General features: G+C 36.7%; 1 protein-coding gene across 1 annotated transcript in view; it reads right to left on the reverse strand.

Annotated features, from left to right (window-relative positions):
- Positions 1–15,100, reverse strand: part of LOC150095576 (solute carrier family 4 member 11-like) — a 341,029-nt gene that overhangs the window by 46,075 nt on the left and 279,854 nt on the right. Inside the window, exon 11 of the mRNA XM_090410034.1 lies at positions 14,833–14,939. Coding sequence (XP_090266160.1) covers positions 14,833–14,939 — 107 coding nt within the window. The remainder of the gene's footprint in view (positions 1–14,832; positions 14,940–15,100) is intronic.

The following is a 15,100-nucleotide window of genomic DNA, read 5'->3' on the forward strand; positions in this document are numbered from 1 at the left end:
CCACTTGGTAGTACAACACCAAGGCAACTCGAAGCGAAGGTGGAGCAAGCTCCCTCACTATCCTTGATATTTTCTCATAATGTAAAAACACAGCTCCTAGGAGATGTAATATTGTCATTACATTATGAGGAGAGGTCACTACCCAGACCGGTTTCAACCTTTTTTGAGGTCTCATCAGTAAGTAGGTAGACCTGGACGATATCAAAGTTTAAGTGAAAAGAACTTACATACCTTCACTATACGAATGCCAGACAGGTGTGCCCATATATACTATGTACTAACTACATCTAGCTTAGTAGCAATTTTCAGAAACCATGTATATAATAATAATAATAATAGTATATATTATATATACTATTATTATTATTGTCAGACCGCCATGGAGTCAGACTCATAGAAGGGGGAAGGATATGCATTATCACACACAAAATCAATGTTTCCACATTCGCAACACACTCAGGTAATGCATTCCACTCTGCATGCCAAAATCCTACTCTTCACATCTTTGCCAACACCCTCCTTATATAATTTCCAGGAACAGCCTCTTGTTCTACCCTCTCTCTCCCATTCTTTGAAATATTTCTTCCATGTTCCTGGTAACAACTTCAGACAAACTTATATGTCTTAATCATACCCCCCCCCCCTTCCTCCTCCTATTCGAGGCTTTGCAAGTTACATTCCTTCAATCTATCTTCATACCCCATATTTAAAAGACCAGATCTGGGAGTGGTGATGGACAAGACCGTGAATTTCAGGAACCATGTCCACCACCATTCCCAGATCGCTCATCTTTTCAACTCCTTCAATGTTTCCCCACTGAGGGTATACTATACATCCCATCATTACTTACTGAATTTCAGAACCTTACACTCTGCAACACCGAACTGACAGTTCCACTTATGTATATGCATTCACACAATCTATTCATGTCTTCCTGTAAGGCCACAACATCTCTTGACTGCTCATTGTTCTCCCCAGTATTTCATCATCTGCAAATAGTTGCATATTTCCAGTAAATCTGTTTCAATATTAATAAACAATTTGAACAACAATAGCCCAAGTACAGACCCCTGTGACACACCCCTAGTGACTTTCTTCGTTCAGGATACTGCAATAGACAACTTTCTTATACTTATATGACAGCCAGTCACCAATTTAACTCACTAATCTGTTATCCAATCCCATCCATTTTATTATTTGCAAAATTTTTTATTTTATTATTATTTTCGTGACATCTCCAAGGAGTCCGAAGACTCATCGTGGGAGGACACCTATGTACAACTCTCCATCTCCACCTAACCTCTACTACCAATCATCTGCATCAGAGCCATCTACTGCCCATCCACACCACACCACCACCACAGCTAGTATTTTTGTCTGTAAATTGTGTGTGTTCTGAAGGGGGGCCGATTTGTCTGTATGCGGGATGAAAAACTTGAGTTTCCGGGAGAAAAAATCCTTGCTATCTCCGTATGAGGTTGGCTAACTCACCTTCGATGTAAGTATACCCACTGTATAACATCTCCTCTGTCCAATGCACTCATCACCTTGTTACAGTACCTAAGCATTATAATTATTATTATTATTATTATTATTAAACAAGACCTCATGGAGTCAAAGACTCATCTAGGAGGTCCTTTTATCTCACACACATCTCATCATACCGGGTCTTAAACACATTCAAACTCCTTGCAGACACCACACTCTCAGGCAAGGCATTCCAATCATTCACAACTCTGCACGAAAAAAACCTGCCTCTCACTCCCCTACTCACACCCTCTTTATACAGTTTCCAGGGATGACCTCTGGTTCTCCCCTGATCTCCCACTATTCTCTGTAGAACTTCTCCACCATTGATCCTATAACAACCCCTTACCAACTTGTAGGTCTCTATCATATCTCCCCTCTTCCTTCTCTTCACTAGACTCTGCAAATTACATCTTTTCAATCTTTCCTCATACTCGACATTTCAGAGGTCAGAAACTACCTTAGTCAGTCGCCTTTGGACCCTTTCCAACATCTCTTCATCCTTCTGAAAACCAGGTGACCAAATCTGGGCACAATAGTCCATGTGTGGCCTAATCAAAGCCTTACCTTGTCCTCCTCATCATTCCCAGATGAGGAGTGTCCTCCTCATCTGGGAATGATGAGGAGGACACTCCCAGAAGTCTTTGTGTTGTCTTCACAATTTTGGCAATGTGTCCCCTAAATTTTAGATCCTTATCCACTATCACTCCCAGATCTCTTATTTCCTCTACTTCCAACAATATATTCTCACCAAGCATAAATTCTGCATCCCATCTTTGTTTTCCAAATTTTAAAACCTTACATTTTGCAACATTGAACTCACATCCCCATTTGCTTGCCCAATCACTCAATTTATTCAAGTCTTCTTGCAAGGCCACAACATCTTCACTACTCTTTATGGTTCGTCCCAACTTTGCATCATCTGCAAACAACTGAATATCTCCATCCAAATCTTCGCCAATATCATTAATATACAAGTTAAATAGTAATGGCCCTAAAACAGATCCCTGAGGCACTCCACTAGTGACTTTCCTTTTCCTGGATATTGCACCCACATACACAACTTGTTGATACCTATCAGATAGCCAGTCTCCAATCCAATGCACTAATCTAATATCCAACCCCATCTGCTCTAGTTTGACTGTCAACTTATCATGAGGTACTCTATCAAAAGCTTTTGCGAAATCCAAGTATATTACTGTGTATCCTTCTCCTCTGTCCAAGGAAGCAGTCACTTTATTGTAATAAGTAAGTAGATTACTAAAACATGACCTCCCTTTAGCAAATCCATGCTGTCCATCAAAGATTATACCATTGTTGTCAACCCAACTCTGGATCCTAGTTCTCACAAGCTTCTCCAACAACTTAACCACAACACCTGACACACAGATAGGCCTATAGTTTGATGCTTGAGTTCGATCACCTCCTTTATGAAGTGGCACAATCTTGCCCTCCTTCCACTCTTTAGGGACTTGACCAAGTGCAAGACTCGTATTAAAAAAATATGTCAAGGCAGGTGTCAACTCTCTGGCACATTCCTTCAGAATACGCGGTGATATATTATCAAGTCCCACAGCCTTATTTACATCTAGTTTACTCAACTCCCCAAACACCTCTTGCTCACTTACAGTCAGTCTCTCCTCCCCATCATCAACTGCTCTTAATCTCTCCATGAAGTCACATTCACAAGATTGAAAGATCTTTATGAACTGCTCATTAAGTATCTCCACCACACATTCTGCAACAGCTGTCTTTATACCATTTCCTCCAATCAATGTCATCCTTCCATAATCATTCTTTCTTTTGCTGGCTACATATCGAAAGAACTCCCTAGGATTCTTTTTAGCATCATTAGCTAACTGCTGTTCATACCTCTCTTTAGCTACTCTCACCAACCAAGTCACCCTCCTTGCCTGGTCTTTGTAGACCTCATGAAATTGGTTACTTCCACTTCTCTTATGCTGCCTCCACAATGCCCTTTTTTTCTGTATTGCATGCTTAATCTCTTTATTCATTCATCTCACACCTACCTTATTTAACCTTCTCACCCGTGGTATACATTTAGACATTGCATCCACTAAATATTTTTTGAAAATCCCCCAAGCTGCATTGATCTCTTTTCCAGCTAACTCCTCATTCCATGCTACACCTGCAAGCTGTCTCCTGAGCTCTTCATAATCACCCCCCTTGTAGTTCCACATATACCCTTTTTTCACAGGGGTCCTTGCACTGCTGGCAACCACCCAAGTAATCACCTCATGGTCACTTTCACCAATTGGTGGATGATTTGATACCTCATTGATAATTACATCCTCTGATGAGATGACCAAATCCAAGACCCTTAATCCTCTTGTGCCCTCTGTTACATACTGTCTGAGGTAGTTATCCCTCAAAAACTCAAGAAACTCATTTTCTTTACTTCCAGTTGCTATCTCTTCATTCCAGTCTATATTGCCATAATTAAAATCACCCATAATGATCACCCTTTTCTTATTTGCTTGGCTTATTTGACTATACATTTCACTATCACCACCATCTACATTACCAGGTCTATAACAACATCCCACCAAGTATTTGATTCTATTCACCTCTATCTCATACCATACTGCCTCAAAACCACTGGCCCCATTTCCCTCTTGCATCTCTACCTTGTATGGACATAACTCTTTCTCTATCATCAATAGCACTCCCCCTCCCTTTTTACCCCTTCTATCCTCACATTAAAAGAAGCAATTCTTCAATGAGATCAAGATGGTTTTCTTTCCTCATAGTACACAGTGATAAGTCTTTTAATTTTTTTTTTTTTTTTATATAGATGGTTATTTTAGGCTTTTATTTATGTTTTTTTTATGCCTGCTCATGAAAGGTTGGTGCCCCTGTGCTGACAAAAGACATTCAGTGAAAACAGGGATTAAATTGTTTGTCAAAGTGTGTGTTAAGAATATAGTATTGATCCAATAATGAAACTTCTTACTTGATTTCAAGAAGATATCTTATTAGTGGAAATTAATTTATCACTAGAAGATTTTCTGCCAATTGTTGAAATCATCTCAATACTGAAATAACTCCATATGTATATATGTGGATTTTATACATGAACTCAGGAGAATGAACACGTATGCATATTTCCACTTTGTTTTGTAACAGAACACTAATTTATGAAATTTATAAAATTTTTATATAGCAACTGGGCTAGATGGTCAATGTTCATATCTGCTGTCAGTTTTGTGAGAATCAAAATTTCTGAGAAGGTGAAAAAACATACTATCTGTCAAAGACTTGAACGCTTTGGTTGAAGAGGTAGAGAAAATGCATCTTCAAGGTCTTGATTGGATTCAAACTTGAGTCTTTCCAACCAAAAGGAAAGGTCTCATTGTAAGCAAGAAATTTCCTGCACGTAATTGCCAAATGAAGTGCTATTTGCATCAGTATAATAATTCGTTACTCTTTCAGCCATTTGTTATATTGATAACAATGTACTGAATGGAAAACCGTAAATAATTAACATTATTTTAACATCAAACCTCAGCAGAGTAATCAAAGATTCTCTGTGGAAAATCCTCACTGTCAACAAACAATGCATATCAAACTGTGCTGTTCCTTAAATTTGTTTACTATTTCTGCACTTGCCACACTCTCAGTTAATGCAGTCCACTCATGAAACACTCTCAATTCAAACTCTGCTCATCACTACCCAGCTATATCTTCCTTATACTTCATGAAAAATCCCTTTCACACCAATCTGATAACAACGGATTTATAACAAGAGTATGATTCCATATCCCTGTTATTAACTTCTAAGGTACATTCTGCACCTCAAAACTAACGGAAAGGTCCCAATGAATGGATGTGAGTGTGGAAACTTCACATTTTTTATGATACAGTCCGTTGTAATGGTAGCACAAATGCTGATAATTTATAATGCAAACAGAAGGCAACATGTCATGAAATAAGAATAAATCCCTTGGTAACAGGCAAAAGAACACTTGTAGGATAAACGAAATACACAGTGTGTTCAGTGTGTTCAAAATTACTCCTGTTGGCAACCATGCAGCAGTTGAATCATCTTATTTACCAACAATCTTATGAGCTCACTAGCTGGTGTCTGCTGACAGTACATGCATGTTTACATATTTCTGCAGTTCATCAACATTCTTCAGCCGAGACACCAATTATTTCGAATGGATCTGCAAATAAAAATCCACACTCTGTCAGATAACTGAGGAGGCTATGTAATTGGCCCATTCTCAACCAATTCAACTTTCATGAAACTTCTGAGCAAGATGCTCTTGGGCCTTGCAAATAAAATGTGGCAGAGCTTCATGTATGAACTAAATATTTCTCCTCCATGTGAAGAGATTCACGGAGCACATCCTGGAAGATCTTTTCTAGCAGGTTTTTGCAAGAAGTGAAGTTACAAAGTCCCAAAACCTGTAAGGCAAAACATAACAGCCTATTAATTTTTCTTCAAAGATATCTGTCCATATGTTGATGGAGAACATTGCTGATGTCTTGCTGAATAAGCTGCATGAGAATTTTGATTAGCCCATGTGCGATTTGGGATTATTCAAAATGCCATCTCAAGTGAATGTTGCCTTGCATACAAAAAGTACAAAAGAGAAATAGTCAGTCTTGCAGACACTATTGTAGAAATCATTGACAAAATACCAATCAGTGATAATGATTGTTTGGAGAAAGTGCTTAACTCTACTGGACATGGATAAACCAATTTTTATGCAAGACCCTCCATACAACTTCTTGGGAGACACCGTCTTCCAATTCAATCCTCCATGTGCTAGTGTATGTGTGAATTCTGTACTAATACATCCAGTATGTTTTCCTCATTTTCTGGTGCTCTCACAGGTCTTTATCTTCTCCATTTCATGGTGCAGAAACTGTCATGCTCACAAAAGCAGTAATGAAGATAAGTGAATGTTCCAGAGCATCGAATTCAATGACCAGAAAAAGCCTCTTGATAAAATCTATATACTTCTTGGGCATTTCCATTGGCACATTTATAATAATAATAATTATTATTATCATCATGTGACACCTTCAGGGAATCCAAAGACTCAATGAGGGAGAGTGTGCCAACAGCACTGAACGATTGTTCCGCTTCCAACTACTAACCGCGTTCAAACTTGCTTAACTTTCTGCGAGCCATTAGTAGCAGAGGCTCTACAAATCGACCAACATGATAAAAGTGCATATTAACAAATTCAGTAAATGTGAACTTACATGCCATTTGTTTTAGAAATACTAAAACAAATGGCAACTGCCAGTTGCTCAGGACAAAGCTATTAGATTAAATGTTACACTAGGCATTATCTTGTATGCGATTCTGGTTGTTTATAATTGTGTGATTTTATCAGCTTTATGAAAAGTTGTATTGGAATTGTGAGGTTTCTGAAGTTGTCTCTATTGGGACCTTTTCCATTAATTTTGAGGTGCAGAATACATTTTAAGACATGCTTTTATTATAAAGTTTATGACAGGGTGCAGAATCACTCTGTATATACAGTAGATTCCTGCTTTCATAACCATGGTTCCTGAAAAACTCATGGTTCGTGAAAAACCATCATTAAGTGAGTCATTGTAAATTGAATTCTAATTTCCTATAGGCTCAGTGTAATAAATTGAGGTTATGTTCATGGAAATCTAGTTTTGAGCTGTATAATATTACACTGAAATGACTACCAAACTGAAGCATGATACTTAACTAATGAAATGATAAATACGTTCAATGATGTAAAAGTAAAATGTTACAGTATTTACTATTTAGAGTTTCTTGAAATTAAAATCTCTAGTTTTTTCTGAAATAGGCAATTTTTCCCCCATTTTTTTTTCAGTAAATTTCTCTGCAGGATGACAAGGTATTCTTGAGACCTAAGAGTTTTGAACATCATTCAACATTTAAATTATTAGTTTTTCAAATTTTTAGACTGGAATTAATTTTTTCAGAAGTCTCTGTAAGTCTCTGATATATAAACATAGGAGATTCTTTAATTTCTTCTTTGACAGCCTTGCTTTGCCATTTTGATGAATCTTTCAATGGCAAGCTCCTTTTTCATGTAAGTTCAGCAATTTATTTACCCCATTACTTTTTCTGAAGAAGATTCAAAATCTTCAGTGTCTTTGACTGAAGGATACACATTATCACATCAATATCACTCACCATTTCATAGTCACCATTCATAAAAGTAAGGGAGGGTTAAAATGAGCATTTATGAAGTAGGATCTGCTGTATATATAGTTTTTAATGTGAAAGTTTAAAGTTTTTTCCCACCCACAGAAGGTTATAAAAACTTTTCATACATTAATTATTATTATTATTATTATTCGTGACACCTCCAAGGAGTCCGTAGACTCATCGTGGGAGAACACCTACTGTACAACTCTCCGTCTTCACCACTACTACCAATCATCTACATCAACGCCATCTACTGCTCACTACCACCACCACCACAACTAGTATTTTTTGTCTGGAAATTGCATGTGTTCTGAAGGGCTGATTTGTCTGTATGCGGGATGAAAAACCTGAGTTTCTGGGAGAAAACCCCCGCTACCTCCGTATGAGATTGGCTAACTCACCTTCGATTGAACAAGTCCATATAAAGATTCCTCCCATAGGTGATTATACCATTATATAATACCATAATACCATAGGTGAGCTAAGGTTTAAAATCTGAAAGTCCTTTAGAGGCCATACACTAAACTTTTTCAAGCCATTTCAGGCTTCCAGTAAGCAGGTTAGTGGTCCCACATCAAGCAATGAAACTCATCAACCACTTAATGACATTCACAAATAACTCTGCTCATAGAATGATTTGAATCCACAGCCTACTGGTTGATTTGAGAGTGGAAATACTGCACACTTGGCCATCCAGGCTCACATATATCTCAATAATATCTTTCCCCTATCCGTGAAGTTCTGCAAATGGTATTCTCTCAATCTGTCTTCATACTCAATCAAGAGACATGACACTACTTTATTTACTCTCCTCTGGACTCTTTCCAAAACATTTTTATCTCCTTGAAAACCAGGTTAGCACATTATAATCCATTATGATGTCTGATAGAATTATGATTACTTTACTTCTATATGTCAAGTTCTCCTCATTGTTATTATAATTGTGTTAAAACAAATATAACCACAAAATGTGGTGATAATCACTATTCACTAATTACATATAATGCATCCCATCTTTGCCTTTCCAATTTCTAACCTTATATTTTGCAAATGAAGAGTTGGCAGCCTGCTCATGTGCTTACATAGCTAGTGTCTATTCAAATCTTCCTGTAGAGCTACAATATCTGCTTCACTCTTCAACTTGGCAGTATCTGTAAATTCCCATTGAAACATCTCCTAATCTCTCTCTCTCTCACATCAATTTCTTCATGGCTGAAGAATAGTGATCTGATGCTCAATTCTCCTCTATCTAACTGTTTAATCATAGTCTAGTGGGGAATTTTGTTAATTTTTACAATTTGATCTTTTTTTTTCTTTATCCTTCAACTTAACCCTGTAGAAAAGTTTTCTTAATATTGCTTTTTTGTTATTTTTTTAATTGTAGTACATGTATGAAGTATTTGAGAATTCTTTTCTTAATAATGCTTTCGTTAGCTCTTTACCATCCATGAAATTTTAAGCATTCTTCTTCAACACCATGGTTTCAAAGCTATCTTTTTTTTTCCTCTGATTTTTTGTAGTAAGATTCTTCTTTTGATTTAATTTTGGCATTCTCTCACCTTACTGATTTAATGATCGCAGGTTATATGAAATGGTCAACTTCGCCTAGTCATAAATTTGTTCTGATAACCAATCTGGGATCATATATTTGAATTTTATTTTTAATCCATATCTCATACTTTCTTTTTAGACTTTGAAACAAAGATTTCAGTTCATCTCTTCACTATTAAGAGTACTGTATCATCTGCATACCTTACATTTAATTAAGGTATGCAAATAATATAGCAAATGTCAGGTCTTCATAATTCCTAATTTTAAACTCACTTTTTAAGTCTACTAAATTAGGAACTATGAAGACCTAAAAATTTCATTAAAAATTGAAAATAAATTTCTCAAAAAGTTCCATACAGAATATAACCTTGGTGCACTCTCTAGTCTGTATGGAACTTTTTGAGAAATTTATTTTCAATTTTTAATGCTACTGAGTTCAAGAGCTCTTTGTATGGCTGTCTGATTAGTTTGTAGCAGTAAAAATTGATAATAACTTACCTAAATGGTTCCACATAAACTAAGGAAGGCATTTATTACTGTTACATCAAGGTGTCAGATTGGAGTCTTCTATAGAGTCAGAAGACTCCTTGTAGGAGACTCACACTAACCTTTATACATACAATATCTATCATACCTATCCTTGAATTAGTTCACTGTCAGGGCACTCAACTAATTTTAGCAATCCATTCCATTCTCTCACCACTCTCCAAGCAAAAAATTAAAGACATATTGTTGCCCTAATATGTCTGCATACCCTTACTAGCCACCAGAGCCGTCGCCAGATTAGATTGCACCCTGAGGCAAACAATTAAATATTGTCTCCGACAGATTATAAGACAAAAATATAAGAAAATCTCCAATTACTGTTTTGATTTTATTACAAGAGAAACATTAATGCAAAACAATTACATAATAATATTAATTAAATGTTTGCTCCATGGGGATATCGCACAATAAAACTGTTTATAAGCTCTTCTAAATTTAAACTATAAGCCATGTCTGCCTGTTGCTAGACCAACCAATCTTTCTTGGGTCATTGCTGTTTGCAAATAATTTTAAATCAGTTTAAGCTTGGAAAAACTTCTTTCCGCACTTGCTACGCTAACAGGAATTGTTAACAATATCCTTAGGCAGTAGTTATGTTGAGATAAATTTCTACAAGATTTTGGCTATATATATATATATATATATATATATGATAAAATTTGGTGAGGACCACTTTTCTCTTGCATTATTTTTGAGAGAATTTTTAATTCTTCAAATAAATCTATTGCACCTACTTGTACATCAGATGTAAAGTATCTTGTTGCCCTAATATGGCTGAACGAATGCCCTTAATTAAGTGGTGCCATGAGGCAGGCTACCTTTATGCTACACCCTGTCGATGGTACCATGCTAACCATACTCTTACACAACTTCCAGGAGCGACTTTTAGCTCTCCCTCTCTCTATTCATTATGTGTTGAAAAATTTCCTTTGTGTTGATTTTATAGAACCCCTTGAATAGATTATAAATTTCTATCATGTCTACTCATTTCCACCTATCAGCTAAACTTTGCAACCCACATACCTTCAACCTATCCTCATAGGGAGCATTTCGCAGACCTATCACCAGTTTAGTCACTTGCCTCTGAATCTTCTCCAACACATCCCGATTTCCAAGAAACCCAGGTGACTAAATCTGTGCATAATAGTGAAGATCAACTTCATGTCTACCATTACCCTCTAGTCCTTAGCCTCATCAATCTCCTGAAATGTGATGAACAGCATGCAACCCTTTCAAACAGAAGTGCATAACCTTACATTTTGAAATATTAAAATTACAATTATTATCCTTTGCACACAATGCCAATTTATTTAAATCATCCTGCAGGATATCTACATTACCCTTCTCAACTATTGCTCTCCCCAGTTTTGCATTATCAACAAACAATTGGATATTCCCCCTTAAATCTTTCCCTATATAATTAATATACAAATTAAAGAACAGTGGCCCTGGTACAGAACCTCAAGTTACTCCATTAGTCACCCCTCATTCTCCTAGATTCTATTGAACAATATACTACTCTCTGATGTCTGCTGTCAGCTGCCCTCCCCATGCTACCTATCCATTCATATCCATTCCCATTTGCTCCAACTTTTGTAATAGTGTTTCATTCAGTATTCTGTCAAATGCCTTTGCAAAATTCATCAGTATCATGGTGTAGCTATTTTCTTTATTAGTAATTTTCTGTCTAGTAAATTACTAAGGCAGGACCTACCTTTTACAAAGCCATGCTGCCCACCATAGAGTATTGTGCTTCCATCTACCCACTGCTGAATTTTACCTTTAACCAACTTCTCCAATACTTCAACCACCACCACTCCTGAAGTATTAATTAGTCTGTAATTTACTACTTCTGTCATGGAGTCTACCTTTACATAATGAAACCACCTTATCCCAATTCCACTCCCTTGAACTTTGTGAGAGATGGAACTTAGGTTGAACAATTTCATCAGTGGCAGTGCCAATTCTTTCGCACATTCATGTAACACTAGTCGACATGCCAACCACTCCGACTGTTGTATCCACATTAATATTTAAATATGCTGAGTATCTAATGTAATTCTAACATCAGCAGTTGCAAAATCTCCACCTGGATGATACACTTTTGCAAAGTGACCATTCAGCAACTCGCTATTTCTTTTGCTTCTGCCACTTTTCTATCATCACCACTGATTAAAGTCTTACATAGTCATTCTTCCTCTCCTGCTGCATAACGAAAAAATTCTTTTGGATTTATTTTGGCTTACTTAGTTAATTTTATCACATAATCAAATTTGGCCTTTCTTACCAAACTAGTGACCCATCTTATTTGCACTACTCATGAGTATGCTGATTACTTTCTCTATATTCCCTCCACAGTATTTTTTTTTTTTGCAGCTCTTGCTTTACATTCTTACATAGATATCAGCTTACTCATATCTACTTAACTCCCACTCAATTTATCACTCCTAACTGTGAGTATGCAGTCTGATACTGCTTCTCACCAACAATTCCTGACCATTTTCCATGCACAACTGATATTCTTTCCTTATAGCTTCTCAAGTCACAGCACTCTTCCAAGATGACTTCTAGGTCTGTCATAATTATCATACCAGCTTTATAGTTAAACATAAACCCTTTCTTGGCAGAGAATTCCACATGTTGGGCAACTTCCTAGAACAAGACTACATGGTCACTTTCTCTAATTGGAGGCAGAGTACCTAGGTTATGGAGTCTTCCTTTACGTAATGAAACCACCTTATCCCAATTCCACGTTGGGATAAGGCCAAGTACATATTTTTATCCACAATAATTACTTGGCCTGCACTGATTGTGATAATCTGCCAATGCATGGCATCCACATCTTTCTGTAAACCTTCTAGTCTATAGCAGCGACCAACAATATGCTTTGTCCTATCGGCCTCTATCTCACACCAGATAAACTCAAATGAACTGTCTCTGACAGAGACGGTTCATTTGAGGTTCATCTGATGGTTCACTTAAAATTCTCTAACTTTTAATTGTATTGGTTGAAATTCTTTTGATGTACTCTCCATGATATATTGTTTCAGCTAATTATCCCATAGTAACTGTATAAATTCTACTTCAATACTACCATGTCCCCTTTCCTCCCTCCAGTCTACATCCCCACAATAATTACTTGGCCTGCACTGATTGTGATAATCTGCCAATACATGGCATCCACATCTTTCTGTAAACCTAGTCTATAGCAGCGACCAACAATATGCTTTGTCCTATCGGCCTCTATCTCACGCCAGCTAAACTCAAATGAACCATCTCCGACAGAGACGGTTCATTTAAGGTTCATCTGATGGTTCACTTAAAATTCTCTAACTTTTAATTGTATTGGTTGAAATTCTTTTGATGTACTCTCCCTGATATATTGTTTCAGCTAATTATCCCATAGTAACTGTATAAATTCTACTTCAATACTACCATGTCCTCTTTCCTCCCTCCAGTCTACATCCCCACAACAATTACTTGGCCTGCACTGATTGTGATAATCTGCCAATGCATGGCATCCACATCTTTCTGTAAACCTCCTAATCTATAGCAGCAACCAACAATATGCTTTATCCTATCGGCCTCTATCTCACACCAGATAAATGTATGAACCATCTCCAACAGAGATGGTTCATTTGAGGTTCATCTGATAGTTCACCTAAAATTCTCTAACTTCTAATTGTATTGGTTGAAATTCTTTTTATCATCAGCAATACCCAGCCTCCTGTCCTAATCCCTCTATCCTCCCTGAAAATACAATACCCTTTACATTCTATTCCTGTAACTATATCATTTTTTGTCAATGAAGTCTCACTAATGCTTATAATTTTTGGCCAAGTTGAGCTGACCAATGCCAAAAATTTCTCTCCCTTATTTCTAATACTTTTGGCATTCGTGTACATGCATTTCAACATCTCTTTAGCTCCACAGTTACCCTTGTGAAACTGTTAATACTAACCCAAGGAACTGCATTCACCACTGCATAATCATTTCTGTACACTCAATCATTTGTCTCAGGAGTGGCTGAACCCACACTTGATTGCATCTAGTTTTCCTGAATTTGTACATTTGTACTTCCAACCTCTCACACAACTCTTTCCATACGTTTAATCCAAAACCATTTAAATGCAGTCCATCAGACATATATAAGTTCTTTCGTTGACCAAATTCACTCCATAAACTGTGCACCATTCCTCCTGCACAATCTCATTGACACTTTTGCAATCATGGTCCTTCTCGATTTACTCCTGTCATATTAAGCAGCAGACTTGCAATCCTTACTTTCTTGCTCTTCTTTTTCACTTCTGTCCGCATTGGTTCATATCTTCTCTCTCTTGCATATTTCTCACTTTTCAAAAGCAAAACAATTAATTCTTTCACTTCTCTCTGCATACTAACAGCTTCACTAGCATTCTTCACCTTTCACCTGGAAAATATGCTTTCATTATTTCTCATTAAGTACACCTCTTATCATCAAATGTTCATACAATACCTTCTCCTTACTCCCAGTTTCTTGCACTCTCATGCTTTTCTCATTCACCTTTTCTTTCATTCTCCTTTCTGATGTACCACACACAACAATCATTTCTCCAGTTACTCTGGCTCACGTTTTGTCCTGAAGGATGCTGCATAGGCATGCTATTTTATTCCTTACTGTCATCTCATTACTTCAGACACTTCTTTCATACTCTCATTCACATATTGCACATGATCATTCATCCCCTTCTACATTCTTTATAACACTCTTGCTATCTTGCCTTACATCATTAATACTACTTGCTTCATTCTCCTACTTTCCCATGGCTCGCATTTCTTACACTCTCACATGAAACATTTCCAGCCCCCCCTCTCTCTACAGACACACACACACTGATCTGTGATAAAATTCTCATGAAATTACAAAAATATCTTTTTTAAAAAAACTGAAACGTTGTTTGAATTTTTTAAAAAAATGTAAACAACAAATATCAAGATAGTTCCAAAATGATTAATGGAAGTCAAAGGTTTTAACTTACTTGGCACATCCCTGAAGACAAAAGATCCCAGGAAACTGAGTGAAATTACTGCCACAGGCAGAGCATAGTCAGCAAGAATCTCTCTCTTGCTGGCTTGTAGGTATGGTCTATACATAAATAAGATTTGTATAATTATCACATACACCTTGCTACATTCTATTATGCTAATTTTATATCTGGTATTAATATAGATTAATATAGTAAATATGTGTATGACATGTAAAATAGATGTAATACCAAAAAAGCTATAATTATTGTTTTTTAGAGT

Source organism: Typopeltis vanoorti, chromosome 20, assembly GCF_054136105.1.
Source record: "Typopeltis vanoorti isolate ZY-2024b chromosome 20, IOZ_Tvanoo_1.0, whole genome shotgun sequence".
Classification (NCBI taxonomy): Eukaryota; Metazoa; Arthropoda; class Arachnida; order Uropygi; family Thelyphonidae; genus Typopeltis; species Typopeltis vanoorti.